Consider the following 24,667-nt stretch of genomic DNA (forward strand, 5'->3'; position numbering starts at 1 on the left):
TTTTTCAAATTCTAAATTTATTAAGTTCTGCAGGCTTGTTTGCACAACAAGGCTAAATAATTATATAAACTTTTCTCAATCTAAATAGTGGACTTTGGTAGAATTAAAAAAAAAACAAGCGTAGTGCAGGTCTATGAGGATTTTTAGTGCTACTATCATCTAGTTCTGATTCTGGTTCTGTCTTGGTTAAGTCCTCAGTAGTCCTGATTTTGAACTGTTGTAGTCCTGTTTTAATTCCAGATCAGTTCTGGGTCTGGTTGAATTGGGGTTTAGTCCCTGTGTCTTGATACAGCCCCGACTTTGTTCTGCCTTGCTGCTTAATTAAAAACCTAGCTCAAGGTGTCCTGCATATGTGATATATTTTTATCCTATATGAAGTCATTCTTTTTTGAACAAAACTCAAAACAGAGCCTATTAATCTTTCAGTCATTTCTACCCCCCCCCCCCCCCCCCCCCCCCAAAAAAAAAATAAAAATAAAAATAAAAATAAAATAAAAAAGATCCCGCATGCATACTACCCTTTAGGGCTAAGCCCGGGGTGTTTCAAATGTCTGGCTCCGCGTCTGGGCCACAGCTGTAAAGCTGCTGGTCATGATGTCGGTTTGGATATGTGGTGAGAGGGAAACATGAAGATGAAACCAGGAGATGTCCTTACTGAATCATCAGAGCTGAACAGGTGATGGAGAAACAGGTTTACCTTTTAGGTGACATGAATGAGTTGAAGGGAAGTTATGAACTGTTTCTGAGAGACAAATAACACCAGGATCCTTTTCTAAGTAGCTGACAGCTGGTAACTGTGCAGGGGCGGATCTAGCAAAGTGTTGCCAGGGGGGCCAGGTAGGGCATTAACAGGGAGAGGGGGGCACAAAGAAATACTTTTCTTTCTTATTCTCATTTAAAATGTCTAGCTTTTAAAAAATAATTATCTGAATCTTACAACAAACGATTTCATCTGATGTAAAATATAGAAATCCATTATTGTACATAGTAATTTTTTTGAGGGTCCCATCATAATTTCTTCAGAAGTAGCTAAGTACTGCACATGATGCCAGTATTTTCCCACATTTTCTAGATACTGCACCAGTACTGTGTGTAAAATGCCATCAAAAAGTCAATTAAGTTTTATTCTTTCTCATCTGTCTTTCTGTCTCCTTTCACGTTTTAAAGGTTGCCATGTTAGAAAAAATATTTTGCCCTGCCATGCTGTTTATTGATGTGGCAAATGAATGGTTTATGAAAATATATCTAAATCTGTCATCAGTAATCAGTAATGATCATGTCTCACTCTAGTCTTCTCTGTCTTAATTTCAGGTTTCCACCATGTGTTGTAGATAGTTCAGGAGGTTAACTCGACCAAGCAGTCTACTTTCAGGTACTGTTTAGAATACCAGAATAGGGAGTATGGTGTAGGTCTAAGTTTATTAGACTGATAGCAAGACAGTGTACATCACTGTGACAACAGCATTTGTTTTCATTCAAAGGCTTTATGGTTTTTCCTATAATACTTGGTGGGCCGGTCTCTAGTCAAAATGCCCGGGCCGATTTTTTGTCCCAGTCCAGCCCTGCAGAGACCTGCCATCTTCAGAAGTTTTCTGATGACTCTGCGGTGGTTGGATGCATCAGCAGGGATGATGAGACAGAGTACCGGGCTGTGGTCGACTCCTTTGTCACGTGGTGTGAGCAGAATCATCTGCAGCTCAACGTGGCAAAGACCAAGGAACTGATCGTGGACTTCAGGAAGACCAGGAAACACTTGACCCCTGTTTCAATCCAGGGGGTCAGTGTTGACATTGTGGAGGACTATAAATACCTTGGACAGTGTTGGGGAGTAACGGAATACATGTACCGCCGTTACGTATTTAAAATACAAAATATGAGTAACTGTATTCTGTTACAGTTACCGTTTAAAAAGGTGGTATTCAGAATACAGTTACTTTGTTGAAATAAATGGATTACACGGCGGTACTTTCCTGTTTCATTTTGTCGCGGGTCAGGACTGTTTGGGTTTTGTTTGACAGCTACGTTCTGTTGTTCCAGGCGGCAGCGTTACAGTTGCCATGGTTACAGGGTGACGCTCTCTCTCTCTCTCTCTCTCTGCGACTGTGTGTTTCCTGGGTGAGAGAGCGCCTTTTCGTTGTTGTTGTTGTTGTGCTAAGCTAACAGGCAGAATGCTACAAGCATAGCTCTAAAGAATGTAGCATCATGGGCAGTGTAGTCCGTGTTGCAGGGAGAATGCACTGCCATACACGTTATGGGTCTGTGAGCGCGAGGAGGGAGAAAAAGGGGAGTGGAAAGGTAGGAGTTGTCATCGAGGAAAAACGGGAGCTGGAAGCATGTAAATATAATAATAACCACTTCAGCCAAGAAGAGTGCCTGATGAGCCCAGTTGTAAGTAAGCTATTAAGACTCGACTGTACACCGTGTTCGTGTTTTCCTCCGAAACAATAAGTTCCGTTGGAGCAGTCTTTCAACGCCTCTCTCTGTCTCTCGCAAGAAAAGTTGACCCACACAACAAAGTAAAGCTATTTTTCGGCTACGAGCTGACAGGGACCCCGCCGTATTAGTCAGAGGTCCCTTTACTACAAAGCATGATAATATATTAAGTAATCCAAAGTATTCAGAATACGTTACTGTCATTGAGTAACGTAACGGAATACGTTACAGAATACATTTTGGGGCATGTATTCTGTATTCTGTAATGGAATACATTTTAAAAGTAACCTTCCCAACACTGACCTTGGAGTACACATTGAAAATAAACTGGACTGGGCTAAAAACACCACAGCACTTTACAGGAAGGGCCAGAGTCGTCTCTATTTTTTGAGGCGACCGAGGTCCTTCAACATCTGCCAGAAAATGCTCAGGTTTTTTATAAGAGTCTCTTGTGGCCAGTGCGATCCTCTATGCTGTTGCATGCTGGGGGAGCAGGCTGAGGGTCACTGATGCCAACAATGACTCGATAAACTGATCCATAAGGCCAGTAATGTTGTGGGGATGGAGCTGGACTCTCTTAAGGTGGTAGATAAAGACAATGTTGGATAACACCTCCCACCCACTCCATGACGTACTAACTGGAGCACGTTCAGTGAGAGACTGAGATTACCAAAAAGCACCAGTATTCTGATTCACATCTTTAGTGTTTCTTTCAGTCTGATGTTGTGCAGCCAAACATTTATTTACTATCTTTCTGACCACAAGTCAGTGGTTGAAACAGAAAGAAGCTAAAGCCCACCTCCAACTCAGACCTCACAGTTGACCTACATTCAGCTACAGGAAGACACAGCTGGTTTCTAACAATCTGCAAAAGGTCTGAAAAAAAATCATTGAATGTACTATCAATAATATATTAAATAGTTGAATTTTATTTTCTTTAAAAATCTGTAACATGACTGATAAAATCATTATTTCAATAAAACACTCAAGAATTTTATTTTTATTGTGAAAACAGTATTTCAAACAACGCTTGATGCATTTATTTCACAGAAAAGGGTCAGAAAAGAGGGCGTCACACAGCTGCTAATGTTGCCTTCAGGCTCTGCTGTCAGTTGTAAATTTTGTTCCTGTCAATCTTTACTTCATGTTCTTGTTCAGTTTTGTCACACCATTTCCTCTAAACATTATGGGGAGATACAGTTTGTTAGTGTGGGAGCAGAAATTGCCTCATAGAAGCTCAGCTCTGCTTTACATCTTTACAAAGAGTATACAGAGTGTGACATGCAGACTCATGCTATGTAGTCAAACATTTATTTACTATCTTTCTGACCACAAGTCAGTGGTTAGTACACAGAGAGAAGCTAAAGCCCACCTCCAACTCAGACCCCACAGTTGACCTACATTCAGCTACAGAAAGACACATTTCATTTCTAACAATCTGCAACAGTCGTAAAAAAATGATTGAATGTATTGTCAATAAAATGTTAAATAATTTAGTTGCATTCTATTTCATTTGTGAAAAAAGAGCTTCAAACACTCCCCTTCAGAGGAGGCTGTAGGGTCACTAAAAGCATCACACAGGTGCTCATGTTGCCTTCAGATTCTGCTGTCAATTGTAGATTTTGTCGCTGTTCATTTCAGCAATAAAGAAAAGAAAAGACATCTGAACTAGTTTAATTTCTCTTTAGTTCTGATCTCACTGCTGAGCTGCACCACAAACCAAGGTCAGTAACCTTCTTCTGTCACACTGTAAACCTGACTCACTCTTCCAGGAGACTAAATGCAGAAATTGTTTTTCAGTCACATCACTAAACATGAGCTCCCGATACTCTAAATTATGCCATCTGTTTTTTTTTTTCTTCTAGGATTCATGTTAAGGAGGTTATGTGAACATTTATTGGTTCATTGCTTCCTGCTTTAGGCTCGTGCAGGGTTTAGTCACACTGAAGCCAGTTTTTGATGCTTAAAGTTAAGTAAAGTCAGTGTGTTGCCACACAGTTTATTTATTGTCTCTCTGACCTCAAAACTGAGAAGCAGCAACAAAACCATCTCCACCTCATTTGGTTTCAGCCGACCTGCTGTGACTGACAGGAAGATCAGACTTTGTGCTTAGATCGTCCTCTGACAGCTTCCTGATGAAAAGGATCAACTTTATTTAACATAACGTTGGGTGATTGAGATGGAGGAAACATCGCTGCTATGGCTGTTTTGTAAGTTCAGTCTGTGTGTTTTTTGCTGAAGAAATCTAACAAGAAGTTGTAATCAGGGCTGGGTGTTTTTTGTTTTTTTTTTAATATAGTGCTTTTCTGCTCTGAGTGCTTCCTATCTAACATTCACACTCTGATGGACACATGAGAGAGCAACTTAGAGTTAATATCTTTCTTAAGTATATTTGGCATTCAGACTTGGGAAGTCAGATATCAAACCACCAACCTTCCAATTAGTAGAAGATGTTGTTGCTCTGTCTAGCTACAGCCACTCCTGGTAGAAGTGCAGGAGGAGGGAGCACAGTCCCAACAATAAGTAAGTGGAAGTGACAAAGACGTGAAAGTAACAAGGTGAGAAAATAGATGAAATAGATGGAGGAATGTAATTAGAAAGGGAGAGATTCAACTTTGAACATGAGCCACTCTTAATGCCAGAGCTGATTTTATGTCCCAGTCCAGTCTGTCTATTTTGTTGTCAGTGATCTTTGTCTGTAACACGAATCTTCTTCACGTGTTTGAATTCAACAATCTTCCTCCTTCCTGCTCTGATTCTGTTTCAGTCTTTCCTTACAATCAGCACACAGAGATGTTGTGTCTGCTCTGCTCTCTGATCACTTCATTAAACACCACAAACTCTAAACTAACCTGAGACTCGTTTCTCTTTAGTTCTGGGGCCTGTTCTTCGTACCTCGCTAAGTAAGTTAGCTGGATTTGATTGTTGACGATTTCGCGTGATCTTGGATCGTTCGGTTCCCCGAAGCTCATCCGGGACTTGCTGTCATAGCAACAGAGCCGTAAGCGTAAACCTGCTCGGGAGCAGGTTTACTTTATGTAAACAGGATTAGATCGCGGCCACGCAGGTATGTCCGCTTCATTTATACGAAAGCAACAGCGATATTCCACCACTGTTTCACCATAAATAAATAACATCAATGTAACTAAAGATAATGCAGCACTTGATCCTTTTATTGATGTCACACAGATACATACAGGTCACTTCCTAAAAAAGGGAAATGAACTATTAACATTCTATTACATGTATGTGATTATTACAGATGTAATTCATATTTCAGAGTAGTAATTGTAAATTACTTCGTGTAATCAAGATGAGAGACCACGGCTATAAAAGCGAAGGTGGATTTGGGAAGTCTGTCGCAGCCATGTTCTGTCCGTTTACGCGAGCAGCCCATTGCGGAAGGTGCAAGATTGATAAGGAGAGTCCTCAGGATTCAGCGTATATTGCGGGATAGACAGGATCCTTTAGCTCAGCGCGACAGTGTGCTCATAGAGAGATATCGATTTTCCCGTGAGGGTATTATTCACTTAACCAACTTGTTGACGAGGGGGTGCAGGACCACCACCTGTCTTTTTTTGCTCTGCCCTTTTCTTGGTTGCTGTTATAAACAAACAAACAGATTATTTCAGGCTCTCTTTCCAAGAGACGAAAAGCAATATAAGTGATAAATATTACCATTCTGTAGAATATTCTTATATTTCACTTTTACTTGTTCCCATGTTCTAGTGGGTCCTGTCGTGGCTCTAATGTGAAAGAGGATAAAATATAACATATTATAATATAATGTAATATAATATTGGATAATATAGTGTAATATAATAAATATACCCTACCGCCTACTGGTGTTGGCCAGAGGGGCCGATGGCGCGATATGGCAGCCTGGCTTCTGTCAGTCTGTCCCAGGGCAGCAGTGGCTACAACTGTAGCTGCCTCCACCAGTGTGTGAATGTGAGAGTGAATGAATAGTGGCATTGTAAAGCGCTTTGGGTGCCTTGAAAAGCGCTATATAAATCCAATATATTATTATTATTATTATTAAATTACTTACGAGTTTGATTTGTCAGCAACTTTCTGCCAGCCCTCTCTCCTTGCTTTTGCAGCCTTTGCAGTGTTCCCTTGCGTTTTAATTAAACTCTGAAACTCCTGAAATCCCTCAATCAAGAGTTCTTGCTCTGCTGCCGAAAAATACAGAGCCGAGCGCGCTCCTTCGACATTTTCGCCCACCAATCAGAGGGTTGCCGATCAATGTTTCTACTATCGATGCGTAGCCCCTTTTACGACACCCAGTGATGTCACATTACTGCGTCTGGCTGTACTAATCGTCAACAGCAGGTGTGTTCGGAGAACCGGATTAGCGAGCTCACGGTTAGCGCGAAGGTTTGATCTTGGATGTAGTGAGCGACGTACGAAGAACGGGCCCCTGATCTCACTGCTGAGCCTCAACACAAACCAATGTCAGTAACATCATGTGACAAACTAAAGGACCAGAATGTGTTTTATTCTATTTCTCAGATATGCAGCTAAAGTCTGACAGTTATGAAATATAAGCATAATGAGGATCACACTCTTTTCTCGTTTCTGTATTTATTCATCCATTATTACAACTGAAAAAGACAAACTTACTTGACAGATTATTAATTTTATGAAGCTTTCATAAAGGCTGTGAGACTGAAAGTGTTTATTTCATTATTTTAAGATTTTCATGCTTATTTATGGAACGCCAGGACTGCCATAATGAATTAATTAAATACACCATTAAATAATTAATTAAATGTGTCAATAATTAATCAAAATTGGAATTAATTAATTAAATAAATAGTTATGACACATGTAATTAATTAATTATTGACACATTTAATTAATTATTTAATGATATATTTATTTATTTCATTTTGGCAGTCCTGGCGCCTGGCTCTCATCTTGAATTAATTTTATCTGTCAGCCTCACCCATCAAACTCAGGGGGCGGGGTTAACGCTGCCCATGCAGCTTCTCTAACATTTGATTGGTTGCCGTGCAAAGTAAGTCAAAACAGGTCGATCTCGATTGCTTGTGTAGACTTGGGGCAGCCAGGTATCCCAGAATGCAGATCAAATCACAGGCAGCAATGGTGGTGGTGTAGTTTTAAAATACCCCGTTTTTCTGTCACCAGCTACACTTTTAACAGTGTTTTAGCCGCGAATGTCGCGACGTATGTCTGGTCAGGTTGTCAACATAGAACATGTTTGCAAAAGTGCTCAGATGTTTTCAGAGATTTCACTAGCTCTGCTAACAGTTAGCATGCAGAGTGCACCGGGGTTACGTTAACCGGTTTGTTTACATATTCCACTCTCCGTGTTCCACATGTTGCATTCGCAGATTCTCATTTTCACCGAACGATCGTCTCTTTCCGCCTGGTCTTGTGTCTCTGTGCTTCTGTAACATAAAGAACGAGCTGACATTTTTCTCACGAAACCAGCGATCAGCTCAACAGACCCTCAGTTTACCTGCATGCATCCTCCTCCTCATCTGTCAGCTGTTTAACACCTGCTGCTAATTCAAGAAACACGCCTACGTTACCTGGTGATAGTCACAGTTTAACTGGGCAGCCGGTGCTCGATATAAAGCAATGTCAGCGCATTTTTCTGCACAAGATAAGTAAATATAGTGTTTTCCCCGAGCGCAGAGCTGCTGGAGCTCGTTTCCTTACAGAGCACTTTATAGGCGAACAGCTTTATCAGCGGCTGATGTCCAATCACCGGCACACAGCTTTCAAACCTCAGCTGAGTTTTAGCTCTCAGTGGTTAAACGCTGGACTTCATTCACTCAGGTTCTGTCTGTCGGGTCACGTTTACTTCGCTGTTTTATTTACAACTGAGCAAATCGGTTTGGCTGAGGTTAAAGTTACGTTTCATAACTGCATAGTTTCACAGACGTTTAATGGTTCACTGGCACATGTGTTAGACTGAACTATCATCTAAATATCATCTGTTTTTTAATAGTTATTCAACTGTATTCTAAGCACCAGCTGTCTGTTAGAATGTGATTTTTTTTCTCTCTCTGTTGGCAGAGGTATAAAAATGCGCAGGAAAATCTGACGTGCATGGCAAACTTCACCAACGATATTTAGGGAGGAATAAACACACATCAAACATAAATGAACCATTTGCCTGTCTCCATAATTGAGAGCATTTTCTCTTCTTATGTCAACACTCTCTCTCTTTTTTTTTGCTTTTTTTTTGCTTTTTCGGTCATGTTATGTTTACCTGTCAAAGGCTTGTTACAAACTATGAAACACATTGTGCAGACTTCTGGATGTTAGAAGAAAACTAATACTGCTCATGAAGGAGACTACAGGCAGGAAGGTGTCCTTTAAAACTAAACATGTTAATAGGACCTCCCTATTTATATCATAGTTTATGATATAGCACGTGTATTTCAGTAATAGCCTGCTGAGGCCACTATACGTGCTGGCCTCATATCAAATGTGAAGGCAGACTGAGTCTATGTTTGACGTTTTTTATATCTAATCTTCCTTTTCAAACATTTAAACAGCAGCGAGTCTGCAGCTGAGGGAATACAAACTCAAATTGTCGGAACAGGTTTGCTCCTTTCTTGGATTCATTTGGTGATTTATTAAATGTATAACTGTTATTCTAATCTGCTGCTGAGTCTCTTACACTTTTCTTTATGCTGTATATTTTCACGTCTCTGGAATAGTTGGCAGTTAGTCAGCTGGGAAACTTTGTGTTAACTCATGGAGCTGAGGATATCGTGGATATGCTGACCTCGCTGCGTGGTGTACAGAGCGAGGTCAGCATGATTAATATTCACAATAAAAATATTAGCCGAACATCATGAAGTCTGTATGTGTTTCATAGTGTCGAACAACCTTTGTACAGTTAAAGCCAGCAGTTACTACATGACGGAAACACCAACGTTATCTCTTTTATGCGTTTATACACAGGTCACGCTGATTACTGAACAAAAACCCAAAGATCAGATGTTAAACAGATTTATTTGCTCTCTCTCCTCCTTAAACATGTTTTTAATGTTAGTTATAATTCAGAATTGGCGACTGAAACACGTAGGACACATAAGAACATCAGGAAATAAAACATCGATAAATATAACCTCAGTAAAAGAAGTCAGCGGGGGTTACTACAGCTGTGTACCGGGGCCTGCGCTTTGTCGGTGGGATTGCTTGCGAGGCGAGCGGGTCTATCCCACGCTTTGCCGTGAGACTGGGCAGACATCTCCGAAATCATCGAAACACTTTTGCAAAGAGGCTGTATCTTGACAAACCGACCAGACACATGAAGATTAAACCACTACATTCTCGGCTAAAAAAATATTAAAACGGTATTTGGTGACTGTTAGATTTGTATTGTTGATTGTCATTTATGCTTAGAAGTATATAATCATTTGTAGATTGAAAGAATGTCTCATCCTAAGAGGTCTGTAACAACTCTGTGTAGCATGAAGAGGGGGGTGAGTTCACTCCCCTACAGAGGAGAGGTCGTATCTTCTTTTGCTGATTTATGGTATAGCAAGCACACGTATATCTGTCTAAGTATAAGAGCCTTTTGTTAGACGGACCCAGACGTCCTGGTACAAGCTAGCGCCAGAGTCTTCACAGGGTCACATCTTGACCTCACACAGATCTCTCTCACACACACACACACACACACACACACACACACACACACACACACACACACACACACACACCCACCCACATACACAGGCAAGGTACTCTTTGTGTGTATGTAGACGTCATATGTTAATGAACCTATGCATATTCATGTAACCACAATAAAAGGAGTGCTATGGGGAGCCTGGCTGAGAGTCTCTGACGGAGGTCAAGTGGTGGGACGACACTTGGCTCCAGCCAGACACCTCCCTCATGCATGAGTAAACCAGAACCTTGTGTCTTGCTTTGCAGTGTAATTATATTGTCTTCAATGTTCCAGCGGATGGGTTCAAGCTACAAACCTATCAGTGACACACAAACAGGGTTTTTCAAAGTTCAGTTCTGTTAGTTTCCACATGCCGGTTGTTGTGTGCTAGAAACAATGGCCACCAGGCCAAAGCAATGGTTTTGACTCGATCAGCGTTAACCCCGCCCCCTGAGTTTGATGGGTGAGGCTGACAGATAGAATTAATTCAAGATGAGAGCCAGGCGTCAGGACTGCCAAAATGAAATAAATAAATATATCATTAAATAATTAATTAAATGTGTCAATAATTAATTAATTACATGTGTCAATAATTAATTAATTACATGTGTCATAACTATTTATTTAATTAATTAATTCCAATTTTGATTAATTATTGACACATTTAATTAATTATTTAATGGTGTATTTAATTAATTCATTATGGCAGTCCTGGCGCTCCATAATTTACTGCCTTTAGAAAATAATTAATTGCACACAGAGATGCATCATGTTGCAGCAAAAAACTTAATGGTAAAACATAGATGAAAACATATTAGCATAATGGAGACTTGTAGATGACTCTGTGATTTTGATGCTGAATTTTGATAAGCTGAGGTAAAATACATTTGATGCTTAAAAAAACAACTGGAATACTCATGTGATTGTTATATGTATGGTGTTGGTTGACTTTAAGAACATTAATACAAGAAATAACTGTATTAGACACAAATCCAATGTAAATACTGTAATGATATGCTTATGGTAATGTCTTCCTGTCATCCATTAATGAATTGTAAAAGTCAGCAGGTCAATTAATCTAGTAAAAATACACTGAATTCTCTCACAGCTCATCTGACTGTGAGTCCCAGCAGCTCTCAGTTCTTTAAAGGAGACTTTGTTTCCAGGTCTGATGAAGGCCTCTACAAGTGTGACATCAGCGGTCATGGAGAGTCTCCATCCAGCTGGATCACTGTCACAGGTGAGGAGCTTCACTCTGATTTCACCTCTTATTTCATCCACATATTCACCTGAACAGGTGGGATTCTCTCTGCAGGTACACTTACAACCACAACCTTACCACCTACCTCTCTGCTAGAAAAAAAAAAGAGAAAACAAGCAAAAAAGAGAGCAATATAATAAACAACATCATCGTGATGATCTATGTGAATATAACAGTAAATACAAAATATTAAACATTATTGTGCAGCACGTAAGATCGACAGCGCACAGTGTGCTTTGAGGTAGCAGCCAAAAAGGGTGTAGTTTGTGTGTGTGAGCACCCGTGTGTACACCTGTGAGCATGGACGCGCTTGTATTTAAAAGGTTCCTTCATGTAATGATCTGCTAGAGGGTGTGGGGGGGCCACAGCCCCGTCCTCCAGGGCATGAAGCAGGTATGGAGGAGATCCAGGCTCCAGACATCCAGGCCCTCAGAGCACAAGAGACCAAGGAAGACCAACAGAGGAGCAGCCGCGCCACTGTCCCAGAAAGAGCTGAGGAGAGTCCCAGATGAGGGCTCACTCAGCAGCCGCGGAGCAGAAGCCAGGGGGAGTTGCAGTGACGTGCCCGGGAGCTCCGCCGGCAGCGAGCTGTGCCGGAGTGACCGAGCCCCAGGCCGAGAGGCCGGGGGCACCCCACCCCCGAAGAGGCCCGAGCGAGCCCCAGGCTCCAGGCCCCGACAAGCAGCCACCAGGAGTGAGCCGGTGTGTACCTGGACGCCCACCCCCAGACACAAAGAACCACCAACGCAGCGATGTCTGTGGGCGTCTGCCACTGGCAGGGGAAGATCAAATAGATTGATCCTAAGAGGCGGATTTTCATCATATACTGTGTGTGTTACTGGAGCTCTGTAACTAAGGGATTCTTCAAAGCATTCAGATTATTTCTAAAAATTCAAACCTGCAGATGCTTTCAGATCTGATGTTGGAGAAAAAACACCAAACATCTGCTATATAGATAATGTTTCCTCTGGATATTTCCTCAGTCCCTCTCCTTCCTTCTCAGGTCCATGGACTGTTCACAGGCCTGGGTCTTTGCTCCAGTACTTTTTAACTTGAAATTTAAGTCATATTTATTATTCTTGTCATATTTTGTTTTGTATTCTAGCTTAAATCTCCTGGTTTGTTTGTGTGTTTACCACTGCAGCTCTGTAACTACTGTTTTGTACAAATAATCCAACTTATTTCTAAATGAAACCTGCAGATGTTTTCAGATCAGGTGTTAAAGGAACATGTTTTGGTACATTCTGTTTTATTTTGGTATTTCCTGTTTTGTCCTCTTTTCTGATGAGCTGATTAGACTCCTGCTGTTTCCTGAAACTACCTGGACTTTGGTTTGCTGATTCCTTTTTTTTATTTAACCTTTGGAGTTAGTTGGATCTTTGCAACGTAACCCTTAGTAAACATTCACTATTTGTTAATTCGCTCTACCTTGGAGTCTTTATTTGAATCATAATGTACAGCACAGTGTTTTGAACAAGAAATGGACCCTGAGGACTCCTGTAGAGGATGACAGAGACGACATGATTTACACCACTCTGGTGTTCACTAACTGCTTTCTGGCATAGCTCAGCTAATGGACTCGTTACTAAACAATCTTTATACCTTGATCCTATCTGCTCACTCTGAGCAGGGATTGAATGATACGCATGATGATGTTGGCGTCTCACTAACTTTGTCCTCTCCATCTCTGTTGTGGAGATTATTACAATAAATTGAGTCTGATGTTCATCTTTGGATCATTTTATCTAAATTAAAAACCAAATATTCTTTCATAAAGGAAGATTTCTATCATCATTACTGTATGTGTACGACAGCAACTCTGTAACTAATTATTGACAGTAGCATCCAGTTTATCTCTAAATGAAACCTGCAGTGATATTTGAGGAACACATAAAAGAGTTATTGATAAGGACTGTTTTATTATAGTTTTTCCTGTGTTGTTATTGAAATCAATGGACAACCTGGTTGCTCAGATGAGGATATGCATCATGCACTTTCCCTCACAGATACTGACATGTTACTTTAAATAGTGTCCAGTAGATGATAAAAATAACATCATGTGACTGGGAGTGGATTCAGGGATCGCTTCTTATCTTCCTGACTGAGCACAAACCTCTGAGAACATTGAGGATTAAAATACAATTTTAAAAAGCTAATGTTAAAATGTACGATTTGCTAATGCTGACATCTTACAGCTTTCTCCGTAATTCGCACATGGAACTTTCCTTACATTGTCCAACTCATGTGAAAGAGGATTCTATGTGGATATTGTTGCAGCAAATGCATGTGTGTCTGTAAATGTCATTTTGTGTGTGCACCTAAATCCATGTCTGTACTTGGATTGCTAAACGTGTAGAGGATTTCACAAACATGTGACTCAAAGTAAGTAAATGTCCGTGTTTTTTACTGTCTCTATTTTTTGTTTTTAGGCAGAAAGTCAACAAATCACTGAGTTGTTAAAAATCTTTATTTTCAGATATAGACACTGACAGTATGCTGATGATGATCCTCTCCATCTGTGCTTTACATCTGATATCTGTAGAGGAATCCACAAATGTGTAAGTTTACGTCAGGTAGTGTCCATGTTTTCTGTTACCTCTGTGATTTTTAGGCATTGTCCTTTGAATGTCAACAAATCAGTGAATTTTTAGCCCTTTTCGTTCATGTCACAGCGTCTCCTATAAACATTATTGGTAGATAATGTTTCACTGCAGGTACATGAACACAACTATCTGTATCCAACACATGTCTGCTTTACACCTTTCTAAATGTTAACTAGAGCATGATGTGTAGTCTGATGTTTTGCAGCCACTCAATGTGTTTACTCTTTTTGACCACAAGTCAGTGGTTTGAACAGAGAGATGCACAAAACCAACTAAAGCTTTCTACCTCAGAGTCAATGTGCAGTCAGCTACAGGAAGACACATTACATTAGCATAGTCGATATATTTAAAATGTAATTGTCAAGAAAGAGCTGCGTAACTTTCCCTCCAAGGAGGTGAGATACTCAGTGAAGGCATCACACAGGTACTGGTGTTGCATTCAGGGTCAAATGTCAGTCGTAGATTTTGTTGCTTTTAATTCTTATTCAATATTCAGTTGAAACGTGTAAAACTTTGGTTTCAAGGAAGCAGAGAAATAAACACACAAAGCTTTTTCACACAAGGTTTTTTTCTAACCACAAGTCTAAGACCCAGAGACAGAGAAAGAGGAAGAGGAGGGTTTTACTCAGTGTAACCATGAACTGATCTCAGAGCTGGTGTGATGTCATTGAGCAGCAGGATGGAGGAAACGTCTCTGCTGTGTCTGCTCTGTAAGCTCACTCTGTGTTTTTCATGCCTCTGCTGTCTTGTTGAATGTGAAACTCTGAACTAACCTGAGTTTAATTTCTCTTTAGTTCTGATCTCACTGCTGAGCTGCACCACAAACCAAGGTCAGTAACCTTCTTCTGTCACACTGTAAACCTGACTCACTCTCTTGGGACACATTTATTAAGAACATGGTGCAGCTAACTGCAGACAGACTCCTCCTCAGTCATTGTCGGTGTATCTAATCATGTTATTATATCAGTCTAAATGATTAGATGTCATATAAATGTGAGGTGCAAGAATGAAAGTGATAATTTCCCATCACTGAAAGTCAGCATAAAACAACTCACAATGTGAATTCAGTCAGTGTAAAATATGTCTGATAACAATGTAATGTATGTGTCTCCTCTTCTTCCTCACAGCTCGTCTGACTGTGAGTCCCAGCAGCTCTCAGTTCTTTGAATATGACTTTGTGTCTCTGAGCTGTGAGGAGGACGACAGCTCTGCTGGATGGACTCTGAGGAGAAACACAAGCAAACGACAGAGGACTCAGTGTGGAGATGGGTGGGGAGAAGGTGCTGGTTCTTCCTGTAACATCACTGTGTTCCCTCATGACAGTGGGGTTTACTGGTGTGAGTCCAGAGAGGGTCCCATCAGTAACATGGTTAAGCTGACAGTCACTGGTAAGCTGAGTGTGTGGAGTTAGTGTTGATGAAGCTGTGTGTAAATGGATGAAATGCTGTAGTTTGTCTCTGTGTTGAGGTGGATCAGTGATCCTGCAGAGTCCTGTCCTCCCTGTGATGGAGGGAGATGACGTCACTCTGCTCTGTAAAACAAAGACCACTCCCTCCAACCTCCCAGCTGCTTTCTATAAAGATGGCTCCCTCATCAGGAAGCAGCCTACAGGTCACATGACCATCCAGCATGTTTCCAGGTCTGATGAAGGCCTCTACAAGTGTGACATCAGCGGTCATGGAGAGTCTCCATCCAGCTGGATCACTGTCACAGGTGAGGAGCTTCACTCTGATTTCACCTCTTATTTCATCCACATATTCACCTGAACAGGTGGGATTCTCTCTGCAGACAAACATACAACCACACCTCCACCCACCACTACAACTATTCCCACCGCTCCAGATCTGACCGCTGACTCCTCTCTACAGCTTGCATTCAGAATAGTCCTCCACCTGGTGGTTTTCTCTCCATATATCATCTCCACTCTCATCATGATGTCTTTATATCAATGCAGAGCCAGAGGTAACACTGAATCATTCACTGATCAATGAATGTGCTGATGATTAAATCCTGTCTCTTCATGAATAAACAGCCGATAGATATTCTACATTTGTTTTGTTTTTTTCAGGAATTGGCATCAGTGATTCAACCAAGCCCACTCTTCCTGACCAGGGATTGGATAATGAGCATGATGATGTAATCACTGATGTCACCACAGAGTATCACTTCTGAATCAGAGCTCTGTTGTGTCTCTGTGAGTCTCACTAACTTTGTCCTTTCCATCTCTGATGTTGAGATTATTTGGATAAATGGACTCTGATGATCATCTCTGGATATTTTTATGTAGATAAACAGTAAATATTCCTGCTCACAGGAGGAGATCATCATGTACTGTGTGTGTGCATCACTGCAGCTCTGTCACTGAAAGACGTTTTCAGCTTATTTTTACATGAAAGACATTTTCAGGTCAAATATCAGAGAAAAAGACAAAGTCATGCTACTTCCTGTTTGATTTTGGTATTTCATGTTTCCACATCCTACCTGATCACCTCACTGGAGTAGCTGGTGTCCTGATGGTTCTGACCGGAATAAAATCTACCCGTCACACACAGATGCTGTCATAGCGTTTTGGTGCCTGACTGTAAACACATGATCACATGACTCAGACTGGACTAATGCAGTTTTTGTCTTTTCACCTCTTCCTGGATCAACACAAACTGTGAATTTTTCAGTGAGCCTTGAAATTGACTCTTTCTTGTTGGTGCTTTTTTGTTATTAAAGCCACATCCTGTGAAACATTTCAAACTGCTCCAGTTGTCCGTGTCACTCTTTAGTATCTGTACGTACAGCTCATGTGGTTTGTGCTGTGATGGCCCCCTGCTCTCTTTGTCCCAACTCTTTTTGTCATAGCCTCATATGAAATGAGAGGTCCTGGGTCTGAATCCCAGGTGAGCCCGCACATTGTCACAGCCTGGCTCATAAGACCCACAGACAGTATGAAAGATCGACTGATTTTGGATCATTTAGTTTGTAGCTTCAATTATTTCACAGCAGTGTTTCTTGTTCTTGTTGTTGTTGTTGTTGTCATAAGTGATCAAATGTGTGCAACAGGGTGGAGCACGCATTAGCTGCAACATGCTACATCCATAGAAATATGAGTGAAAGTACAAATCAAATCGAAGCAGGACTGAAATCCTAATTTTTACTGTTCATGACTGTCAGACATTTCTAAGTAGGTCAGGGCCAATGTTTCAGGACCACCACATGTAAATCACATTTGATTTGATAACAAATAATTTGTTATCAAATCACTGATTAATGAACATTTTATTTCAGATATTTAGAGACCCATTTAACACTGTTTCTTTTGAACATTATGTGGAGATAAATACTGACTCTGTGTTTTCACTGCAGTTACATCAACACAGCTCAGCTTGTGTGATGTGGTTTCTGTGCAACACATTCAGTTGGATTTCAGTGAGATTAGAGTTCTGACGACATGGAGAGTAAACACTTAGAGGATTTACAAAAACTCTGTTAGTGTGAGAGCAGAAGTGATCTGATAGCAGCTCAGCTCAGCTTCTCTGCGTCTCAGAACAGAGGACACCATCATCTATCTGCTCAATCGTGTCTACACCCACCTGGACCAGCCACGAGCACTGTGAGGGTCATATTTTTTTTGACTTCCAGTGCTTTCAACACCATCAGGCCGACCCTCCTGGGTGATAAGCTAACAGCGATGCAGGTGGATGCTTCTCTGGTGTCCTGGATTGTTGATTACCTGACAGGAAGACCACAATATAAACTACAGTCTTCTTATACTACCGACACTTTATTCACTTTCAGTCACTTTACTTTTAAAACTGTGTCATTTTAAAAGTGTATATACTGTATATTTATTATTTGTCCTTCAACATTATACTGCTCTGTTGTTTGTTAATTGCCCCTTGGGGATAAATGAAGTCTTCTGATTCTGATTCTGAATATGTACGTCTCCCACAGTGTGTGTCTGACAAGGTGATCAGCAACACAGGGGCACCACAGGGGACTGTCCTCTCCCCCTTCCTCTTCACCCTCTACACCACAGACTTCAGCCACTGCACAGAGACCTGCCATCTTCAGAAGTTTTCTGATGACTCTGCGGTGGTTGGATGCATCAGCAGGGATGATGAGACAGAGTACCGGGCTGTGGTCGACTCCTTTGTCACGTGGTGTGAGCAGAATCATCTGCAGCTCAACGTGGCAAAGACCAAGGAACTGATCGTGGACTTCAGGAAGACCAGGAAACACTTGACCCCTGTTTCAATCCAGGGGGTCAGTGTTGACATTGTGGAGGACTATAAATACCTTGGAGTACACATTGACAATAAACTGGACTGGGCTAAAAACACCACAGCACTTTACAGGAAGGGCCAGAGTCGTCTCTATTTTTTGAGGCGACTGAGGTCCTTCAACATCTGCCAGAAAATGCTGAGGATTTTCTATGAGTCTGTTGTGGCCAGTGCGATCCTCTATGCTGTTGCATGCTGGGGGAGCAGGCTGAGGGTCGCAGATGCCAACAGACTTAATAAACTGATCTGTAAGGCCAGCAATGTTGTGGGGATGGAGCTGGACTCTCTTAAGGTGGTGTCGGATAGGAGGATGTTGTCCAAGATAAAGACAATGTTGGATAACACCTCCCACCCACTCCATGACATGCTGGTCAGTCACAGGAGCTCGTTCAGTGAGAGACTGAGATTACCGAAAAGCACCACTGAACGACACAGGAAATCATTCCTGCCTGTGGCCATCTCCCTGTACAACGCATCCATCTAACACACTGTAAACACTGCAATAGTTACACCCTTTTTGCACATGCTCTCTCTCTCTCTCTCTCTCTCTCTCTCTCTCTCTATATATATATATATATATATATATATATATATATATATATATATATATATATATTGTATATATTGTGCTATTTTTTACTTCTTGTATTGTCTGTTTTTGTTACTGTTTGTACTGAAGCTCTGTAACCCACAACATTTCCCCTACAAGGATCAATAAAGTATTCTGATTCACATCTTTAGTGTTTCTTTCAGTCTGATGTTGTGCAGCCAAACATTTATTTACTATCTTTCTGACCACAAGTCAGTGGTTGAAACAGAGAGAAGCTAAAGCTCACCTCCAACTCAGACCTCACAGTTGACCTACATTCAGCTACAGAAAGACACAGCTGGTATCTAACAATCTGCAAAAGGTCTGAAAAAAAATCATTGAATGTACTATCAATAATATATTAAATAGCTGAATTTTATTTTCTTTGTGTAAAAAGAGCTTCAAACCCTCCTTACAGGAGGTCGGAGGGTCAATGAAAGCATCACACAGATGCTCATGTTGCCTTCAGGTCCTGATATCAGTTGTTCATCGTTACTGTTTCAGTTTGAATCTTTAACACTTTATTTTTCCAATTTTTTTCAGTCAAAGAATAAAAGTTTCTCATAATGCTTGAGGGAGAGAAAGCCACAGTCACAGGCTGGAGGAGGAAGGTTTTACTAGATGTGACTGTGAACTTATCTCAGTGTTGGTCTGATTATCAGGAAGCAGCAGGTCGGAGGAAACGTGATCTTTAGTTCTAGGAGACTGAGACACATTTATTATGGTTACAAAGCCATTTCTAATGTTTTGAGATTCAGGTGAAGGACTTCACACATTAAAGTGTTATTTTTTCAGCGTTTGTGTCAGCTTTTCACCCAGTGTTTAGTTGGGTCACATGTTTGTGGGTTTAACACTTGTATCCTCAGAGAAAAGCACACTGATGCACTCATATGTAACAGTGCAGAAAGAGGAAGAAAGACTCTTATCACATGTTAGCTTTCAGGGCTGCTGCTGCACTGTCAACAGTCATACCAGCAACAAGCAGTAACGACTCATCACAGTCACAGGAGGCTGTGACTCTGAGAAGAAGTGGAGGAGGAGGGAAAGCAGTCACAATAAGGCTACGTCCACACTAATCCGAATTTGTTTGAAAATGCATCTTTTTCTCTCCATTTTGGCCTTCGTCCGTCCACACTGAGACGACGTTTTTGGTCAAGGAAATGTGAGCTTTTTGAAAATGCAGATAAATTTGAAAATAGCGTTTTCACGTTGCAGTGCGGACTGGAAAAACCGAGGCTTTCGAAAATGATGACACATTTTAGTCATATGATGTAGTCATGTGACCAATTCAACTAAGATGGCAGATGGCATTGTACAGCAATAGGCTGTATCCCAATTCAGGGTCTGCAGCCTTAAAGGCCGCATTTTAAGCCCGATTACGTCACAGCGACGCGACGAAGGCTGTGCCACTTCGAAGGCTGCTCGAAATGCGTCCTTCATTTCCCTGAATTTTAAGGATGTGGCGGTGTAGACTTCATTGCCCAACATATCCCAGAATGCATAGCGCGGCGGTGGGTGTGGATAATTTTGCCGGAAAAAAAATGGCAGATGAGGGGCGCCCGAAGAGTACACATTTAAAAGTAAATACTGAATATTATGTCACTTATTTGCGTGCAAATGTTTAATAACGAAGAACATTAAAACATTACTGTTGGCCACATGTCGGCAAAGTTATGTGACATTAGTGACGTTTGTACTTATTTGGTTTTAAAGCCTTTACTTTAAAATATACGCCGTTCAATAGCTGAGCTTAATCTTACAGAGAATGATCAAAGCTCATGTAGAACCAAACAAACAAATGAACAAAAGATTTTCTCCTTCGTTTCTGTCAAACAAAGCTGTATGAAACGTTTCCAGCTGTTAGTATTATGGTTGCTAGGCAACCTGGGCAGCCCAGCAGAGACTAGACATAAAATCAGCCCTGGCTAAAATAAGCCAGGGCTGATTTTCTGCCCCAGTCATGTCTGTAGTTTGATTTCATTGATGTTTGTCTGTAACATGAATCTTCTTCATATCTTTGAATTCAACAATGTCCCTACTTCCTGCTCTGGCTTTGCTTCATTATTTTCTTACAATCAGCTCACGGAGATGTTCCTGGCTCTGCTCTCTGACCACTTCACCACCACAAACTCTAAACTAATCTGACACTCATTTCTCTTTAGTTCTGATCTCACTGCTGAGCTGCACCACAAACCAAAGTCAGTAACGTCATCATGTGACAGTCTGAAGTCATTATTACTGCAGCCAATGAGGAAGCAGGACCAGAATGTGTTCAAATTTATTGCTCAGATACTTCATGCATCTCTAATCTGACAGTTATGAAATATCAGTATGATAAGGATCATCTTCTTTCAGTTAATTCTGCACATATTTGTTTGTTTGTACAGCTTTAAAAGACCAACCAAAGCTTGACAGATCACTAACTTTATGATTATCAGCAAAGACAGTATGAGTAGCAGTGTTAGTATAATGGATTACTTTACTTATTTACTGTAGAACTAATTACACACAGAGATGTGTTGTGTTGTAACTGTCATCAAATAACACACTGAAAAATCCTTCATATGAACACAAACTAGAATCATAATCCTGATGCTCTGTTCTGTGATTTTGGGTTTCCTTCTTGATGAGCTGAGATCACGTGAGCGCTGCAGCAAAGCACACTTAATGTTTATCTGACCTTTGTGCTGATAACTGAAAAACTATATTGTATCCCAAGTAACATAAATGTTTTCATGAATAATGTAGGAATAATAATGTATTAACTTAACTGACAGATAGATTCTGAGGAGAAACACAAGATTTGTGATCTGTGTTGTCACTGCAGGTACATGAACAAAGATCACTGTATGCAGCACACGTCTCCTTCAGACCTTCACAAACATTAACCAGGGCGTGACGTGTAGTCTGATGTTGTGCAGCCATTCAAGTTATTTAGTCTTTCGGACCACAAGTCAGTGGTTGGAACAGAGAGAAGCACAAAAGCAACTAAAGTTTGCACAGTTAACGTGCAGTCAACTACAGGAAGTTTGTTTGGCTCAATCTGCGATATTATTAATTAAATCAATAATTACTTTAATGCAGTCAATATAATTATTTCAAAGAGCTGAGAAAACATCCATTAAAAGAGGTCGGACAGTCAGTGAAGACATCATACAGGTACTGGTGTTGCATTCAGGGTCAAATGTCAGTTGTAGATTTTGTTGCTTTTAATTCTTATTCAATATTCAGTTGAAACGTGTAAAACTTTGGTTTCAAGGAAGCAGAGAAATAAACACACAAAGCTTTTTCACACAAGGTTTTTTCTAACCACAAGTCTAAGACCCAGAGACAGAGAAAGAGGAAGAGGAGGGTTTTACTCAGTGTAACCATGAACTGATCTCAGAGCTGGTGTGATGTCATTGAGCAGCAGGATGGAGGAAACGTCTCTGCTGTGTCTGCTCTGTAAGCTCACTCTGTGTTTTTCATGCCTCTGCTGTCTTGTTGAATGTGAAATTTGAACTAACCTGAGTTTAATTTCTCTTTAGTTCTGATCTCACTGCTGAGCTGCACCACAAACCAAGGTCAGTAACCTTCTTCTGTCACACTGTAAACCTGACTCACTCTCTCAGGAGACTGTGGGACACATTTATTAAGAACATGTCAGAGTTACTCTTGTTCAGTCTAAATGTTGTCATGTCTTATTTAGATCAAACACACCAAAAATTGCTTGTTGGCAATTAGTCTAATGCAAGAAACAACTGATTTATTGACCATACAATGACATCTGGTATGAGGACTTAAGTGGTTGTATAAGACTGCACTGACACTGTAGTTCTATATGTTTTCAGCTCGTCTGACTGTGAGTCCCAGCAGCTCTCAGTTCTTTAAAGGAGACTTTGTGTCTCTGAGCTGTGAGGAGGACGACAGCTCTGCTGGATGGACTCTGAGGAGAAACACAAGCAAACAACAGAGGACTCAGTGTGGAGATGGGTGGGGAAAACCAGCTGGTTCTTCCTGTAACAACAATGTTTTCCTATCAGACAGTGGAGTTTACTGGTGTGAGTCCAGAGAGGGTCCCATCAGTAACATGGTTAACCTGACAGTCACTGGTAAGCTGAGTGTGTGGAGTTAGTGTTGATGAAGCTGTGTGTAAATGGATGAAATGCTGTAGTTTGTCTCTGTGTTGAGGTGGATCAGTGATCCTGCAGAGTCCTGTCCTCCCTGTGATGGAGGGAGATGACGTCACTCTGCTCTGTAAAACAAAGACCACTCCCTCCAACCTCCCAGCTGCTTTCTATAAAGATGGCTCCCTCATCAGGAAGCGGCCTACAGGTCACATGACCATCCAGCATGTTTCCAGCTCTGATGAAGGCCTCTACAAGTGTGACATCAGCGGTCATGGAGAGTCTCCATTCAGCTGGATCACTGTCACAGGTGAGGAGCTTCACTCTGATTTCACCTCTTTTTTCATCCACATATTCACCTGAACAGGTGGGATTCTCTCTACAGAAAAACCTACTACCACACCACCACCCACCTCTACACCACCTCCCACTCCATCAACTCTGCATCCTGACTTATTTTCACCTGAGCTTGTAGTTTTCCACCTGGTGGTGTTCTGTCCATACTTTATCTCCACTCTCATTGTCGTGTCTTTATGTCGACAGAGAACTAAAGGTAACACTTTGAATCGTTCTCTGATTAATCAATATGCAGAATTCTCTATAAATTAACAGCTGAAACACTTCTTACATTTTTGCAGGAAATAACATTCGTGTCTCAATCCTGCCAGCTCACCCTGATCAGGGACTGGATGATCATTATGATGTCATCACTGATGTCACCACAGAGTATCACTTCTGAATCAGAGCTCTGTTGTGTCTCTGTGAGTCTCACTAACTTTGTCCTCTCCATCTCTGATGTGGAGATTATTTGAATAAATGGACTCAGATGTTCATCTCTCAAATTTTTTTCTGTAGATAACCAGTAAATATTCCTGCTCAGAGGAAAAGATCCGTCATGTACTGTGTGCACCACTGCAGCTCTGTCACTAATTATTGTACAAACCATTACATTTATTTCTGTTTCCGACCTGTCTTCCCAATGTGATGTTTGTGCAATATATGTATGGTCGGTCAAATTTTCAACGCAGGTATGTGTAACATTGCATGTGACAAATAAAGGCCTGACTGATTGATTCACTGATTGATATAATGTCCCATAATGGAGATTTCTTTTCACTGTTGTCGTGTCCACTGTGGGGACGTTTTATGAAATAACATTTTACAGAAACATTACTTCAAACTTCCTTCTTTGAAAGCATCACTAGAACTTGTTGTGGAAATGTTCCCTGGAAGCAGGATTGTTGGACGACCAGTGTGGATCATGGATTCTGTCAGGTACTCCGTCAGCCCAGACACATGCATGTCAGGTTATTCTGCTCATTCTCAAACCACCTTAAACCACACTATGGAAACCTGAAACCTGAAAAAGGTTTCACAGAAATCTTTCCAGAGCTCATCCTGTTTTTCTGGGAATAACATAAAAACCTGCAGTAAGAAAAGTTGCTAAAAGCTAAAGTAGTTCTAATAAAGTTGTAGAGAAAACATTTTCTAGCAGACTCAGATAATTATCTTTATTCAAAGTTGACCCACCATTGCATCTCCTGATTATTTACTATCCGGCCTTTCTCAGCAAACAGTGAGCCAGGTGTTAATCCAGTGGGACAGAAAGTATGTAAAGCATAAAGACCACCGGCAGGCAGAAATATACTGCTGCCTCCATGCACAGGCCTGAGCTGAATTCTCCTGTGATGACATCCAAAGAAGATGCATAAAAAATGTTCTGCACACCTGTACTCCAGAGAAT

The 24,667-nt window shown here is 41.0% G+C and overlaps 2 protein-coding genes across 2 annotated transcripts; both read left to right on the top strand.

The window, feature by feature from the left end:
* The first annotated feature begins 14,545 nt into the window (after window positions 1-14,545).
* On the top strand, window positions 14,546-16,683 carry LOC147334420 (Fc receptor-like protein 4). Its single transcript, XM_086271459.1, has 6 exons — window positions 14,546-14,667; window positions 14,752-14,787; window positions 15,085-15,345; window positions 15,425-15,670; window positions 15,746-15,919; window positions 16,026-16,683. Exons 1-6 carry the CDS (start codon window positions 14,619-14,621, stop codon window positions 16,127-16,129), a joined length of 870 nt encoding a protein of 289 aa, XP_086127585.1. The 5' UTR covers window positions 14,546-14,618; the 3' UTR covers window positions 16,130-16,683.
* A 5,468-nt stretch (window positions 16,684-22,151) lies between these two features.
* LOC147334421 (Fc receptor-like protein 4) lies at window positions 22,152-23,928 on the top strand. The gene is made up of 7 exons (XM_086287331.1): window positions 22,152-22,261; window positions 22,345-22,380; window positions 22,648-22,908; window positions 22,988-23,233; window positions 23,291-23,476; window positions 23,562-23,684; window positions 23,779-23,928. Exons 1-6 carry the CDS (start codon window positions 22,213-22,215, stop codon window positions 23,660-23,662), a joined length of 879 nt encoding a protein of 292 aa, XP_086143457.1. The 5' UTR covers window positions 22,152-22,212; the 3' UTR covers window positions 23,663-23,684; window positions 23,779-23,928.
* The last annotated feature ends 739 nt before the right edge of the window (window positions 23,929-24,667 follow it).

The sequence above is a fragment of the Aulonocara sp. 'chitande type north' Nkhata Bay genome, linkage group LG3 (assembly GCF_057382095.1).
Source record: "Aulonocara sp. 'chitande type north' Nkhata Bay isolate Kocher_YH1m ecotype deep benthic linkage group LG3, A_spYH_male_GT1.1, whole genome shotgun sequence".
Lineage (NCBI taxonomy): Eukaryota > Metazoa > Chordata > Actinopteri > Cichliformes > Cichlidae > Aulonocara > Aulonocara sp. 'chitande type north' Nkhata Bay.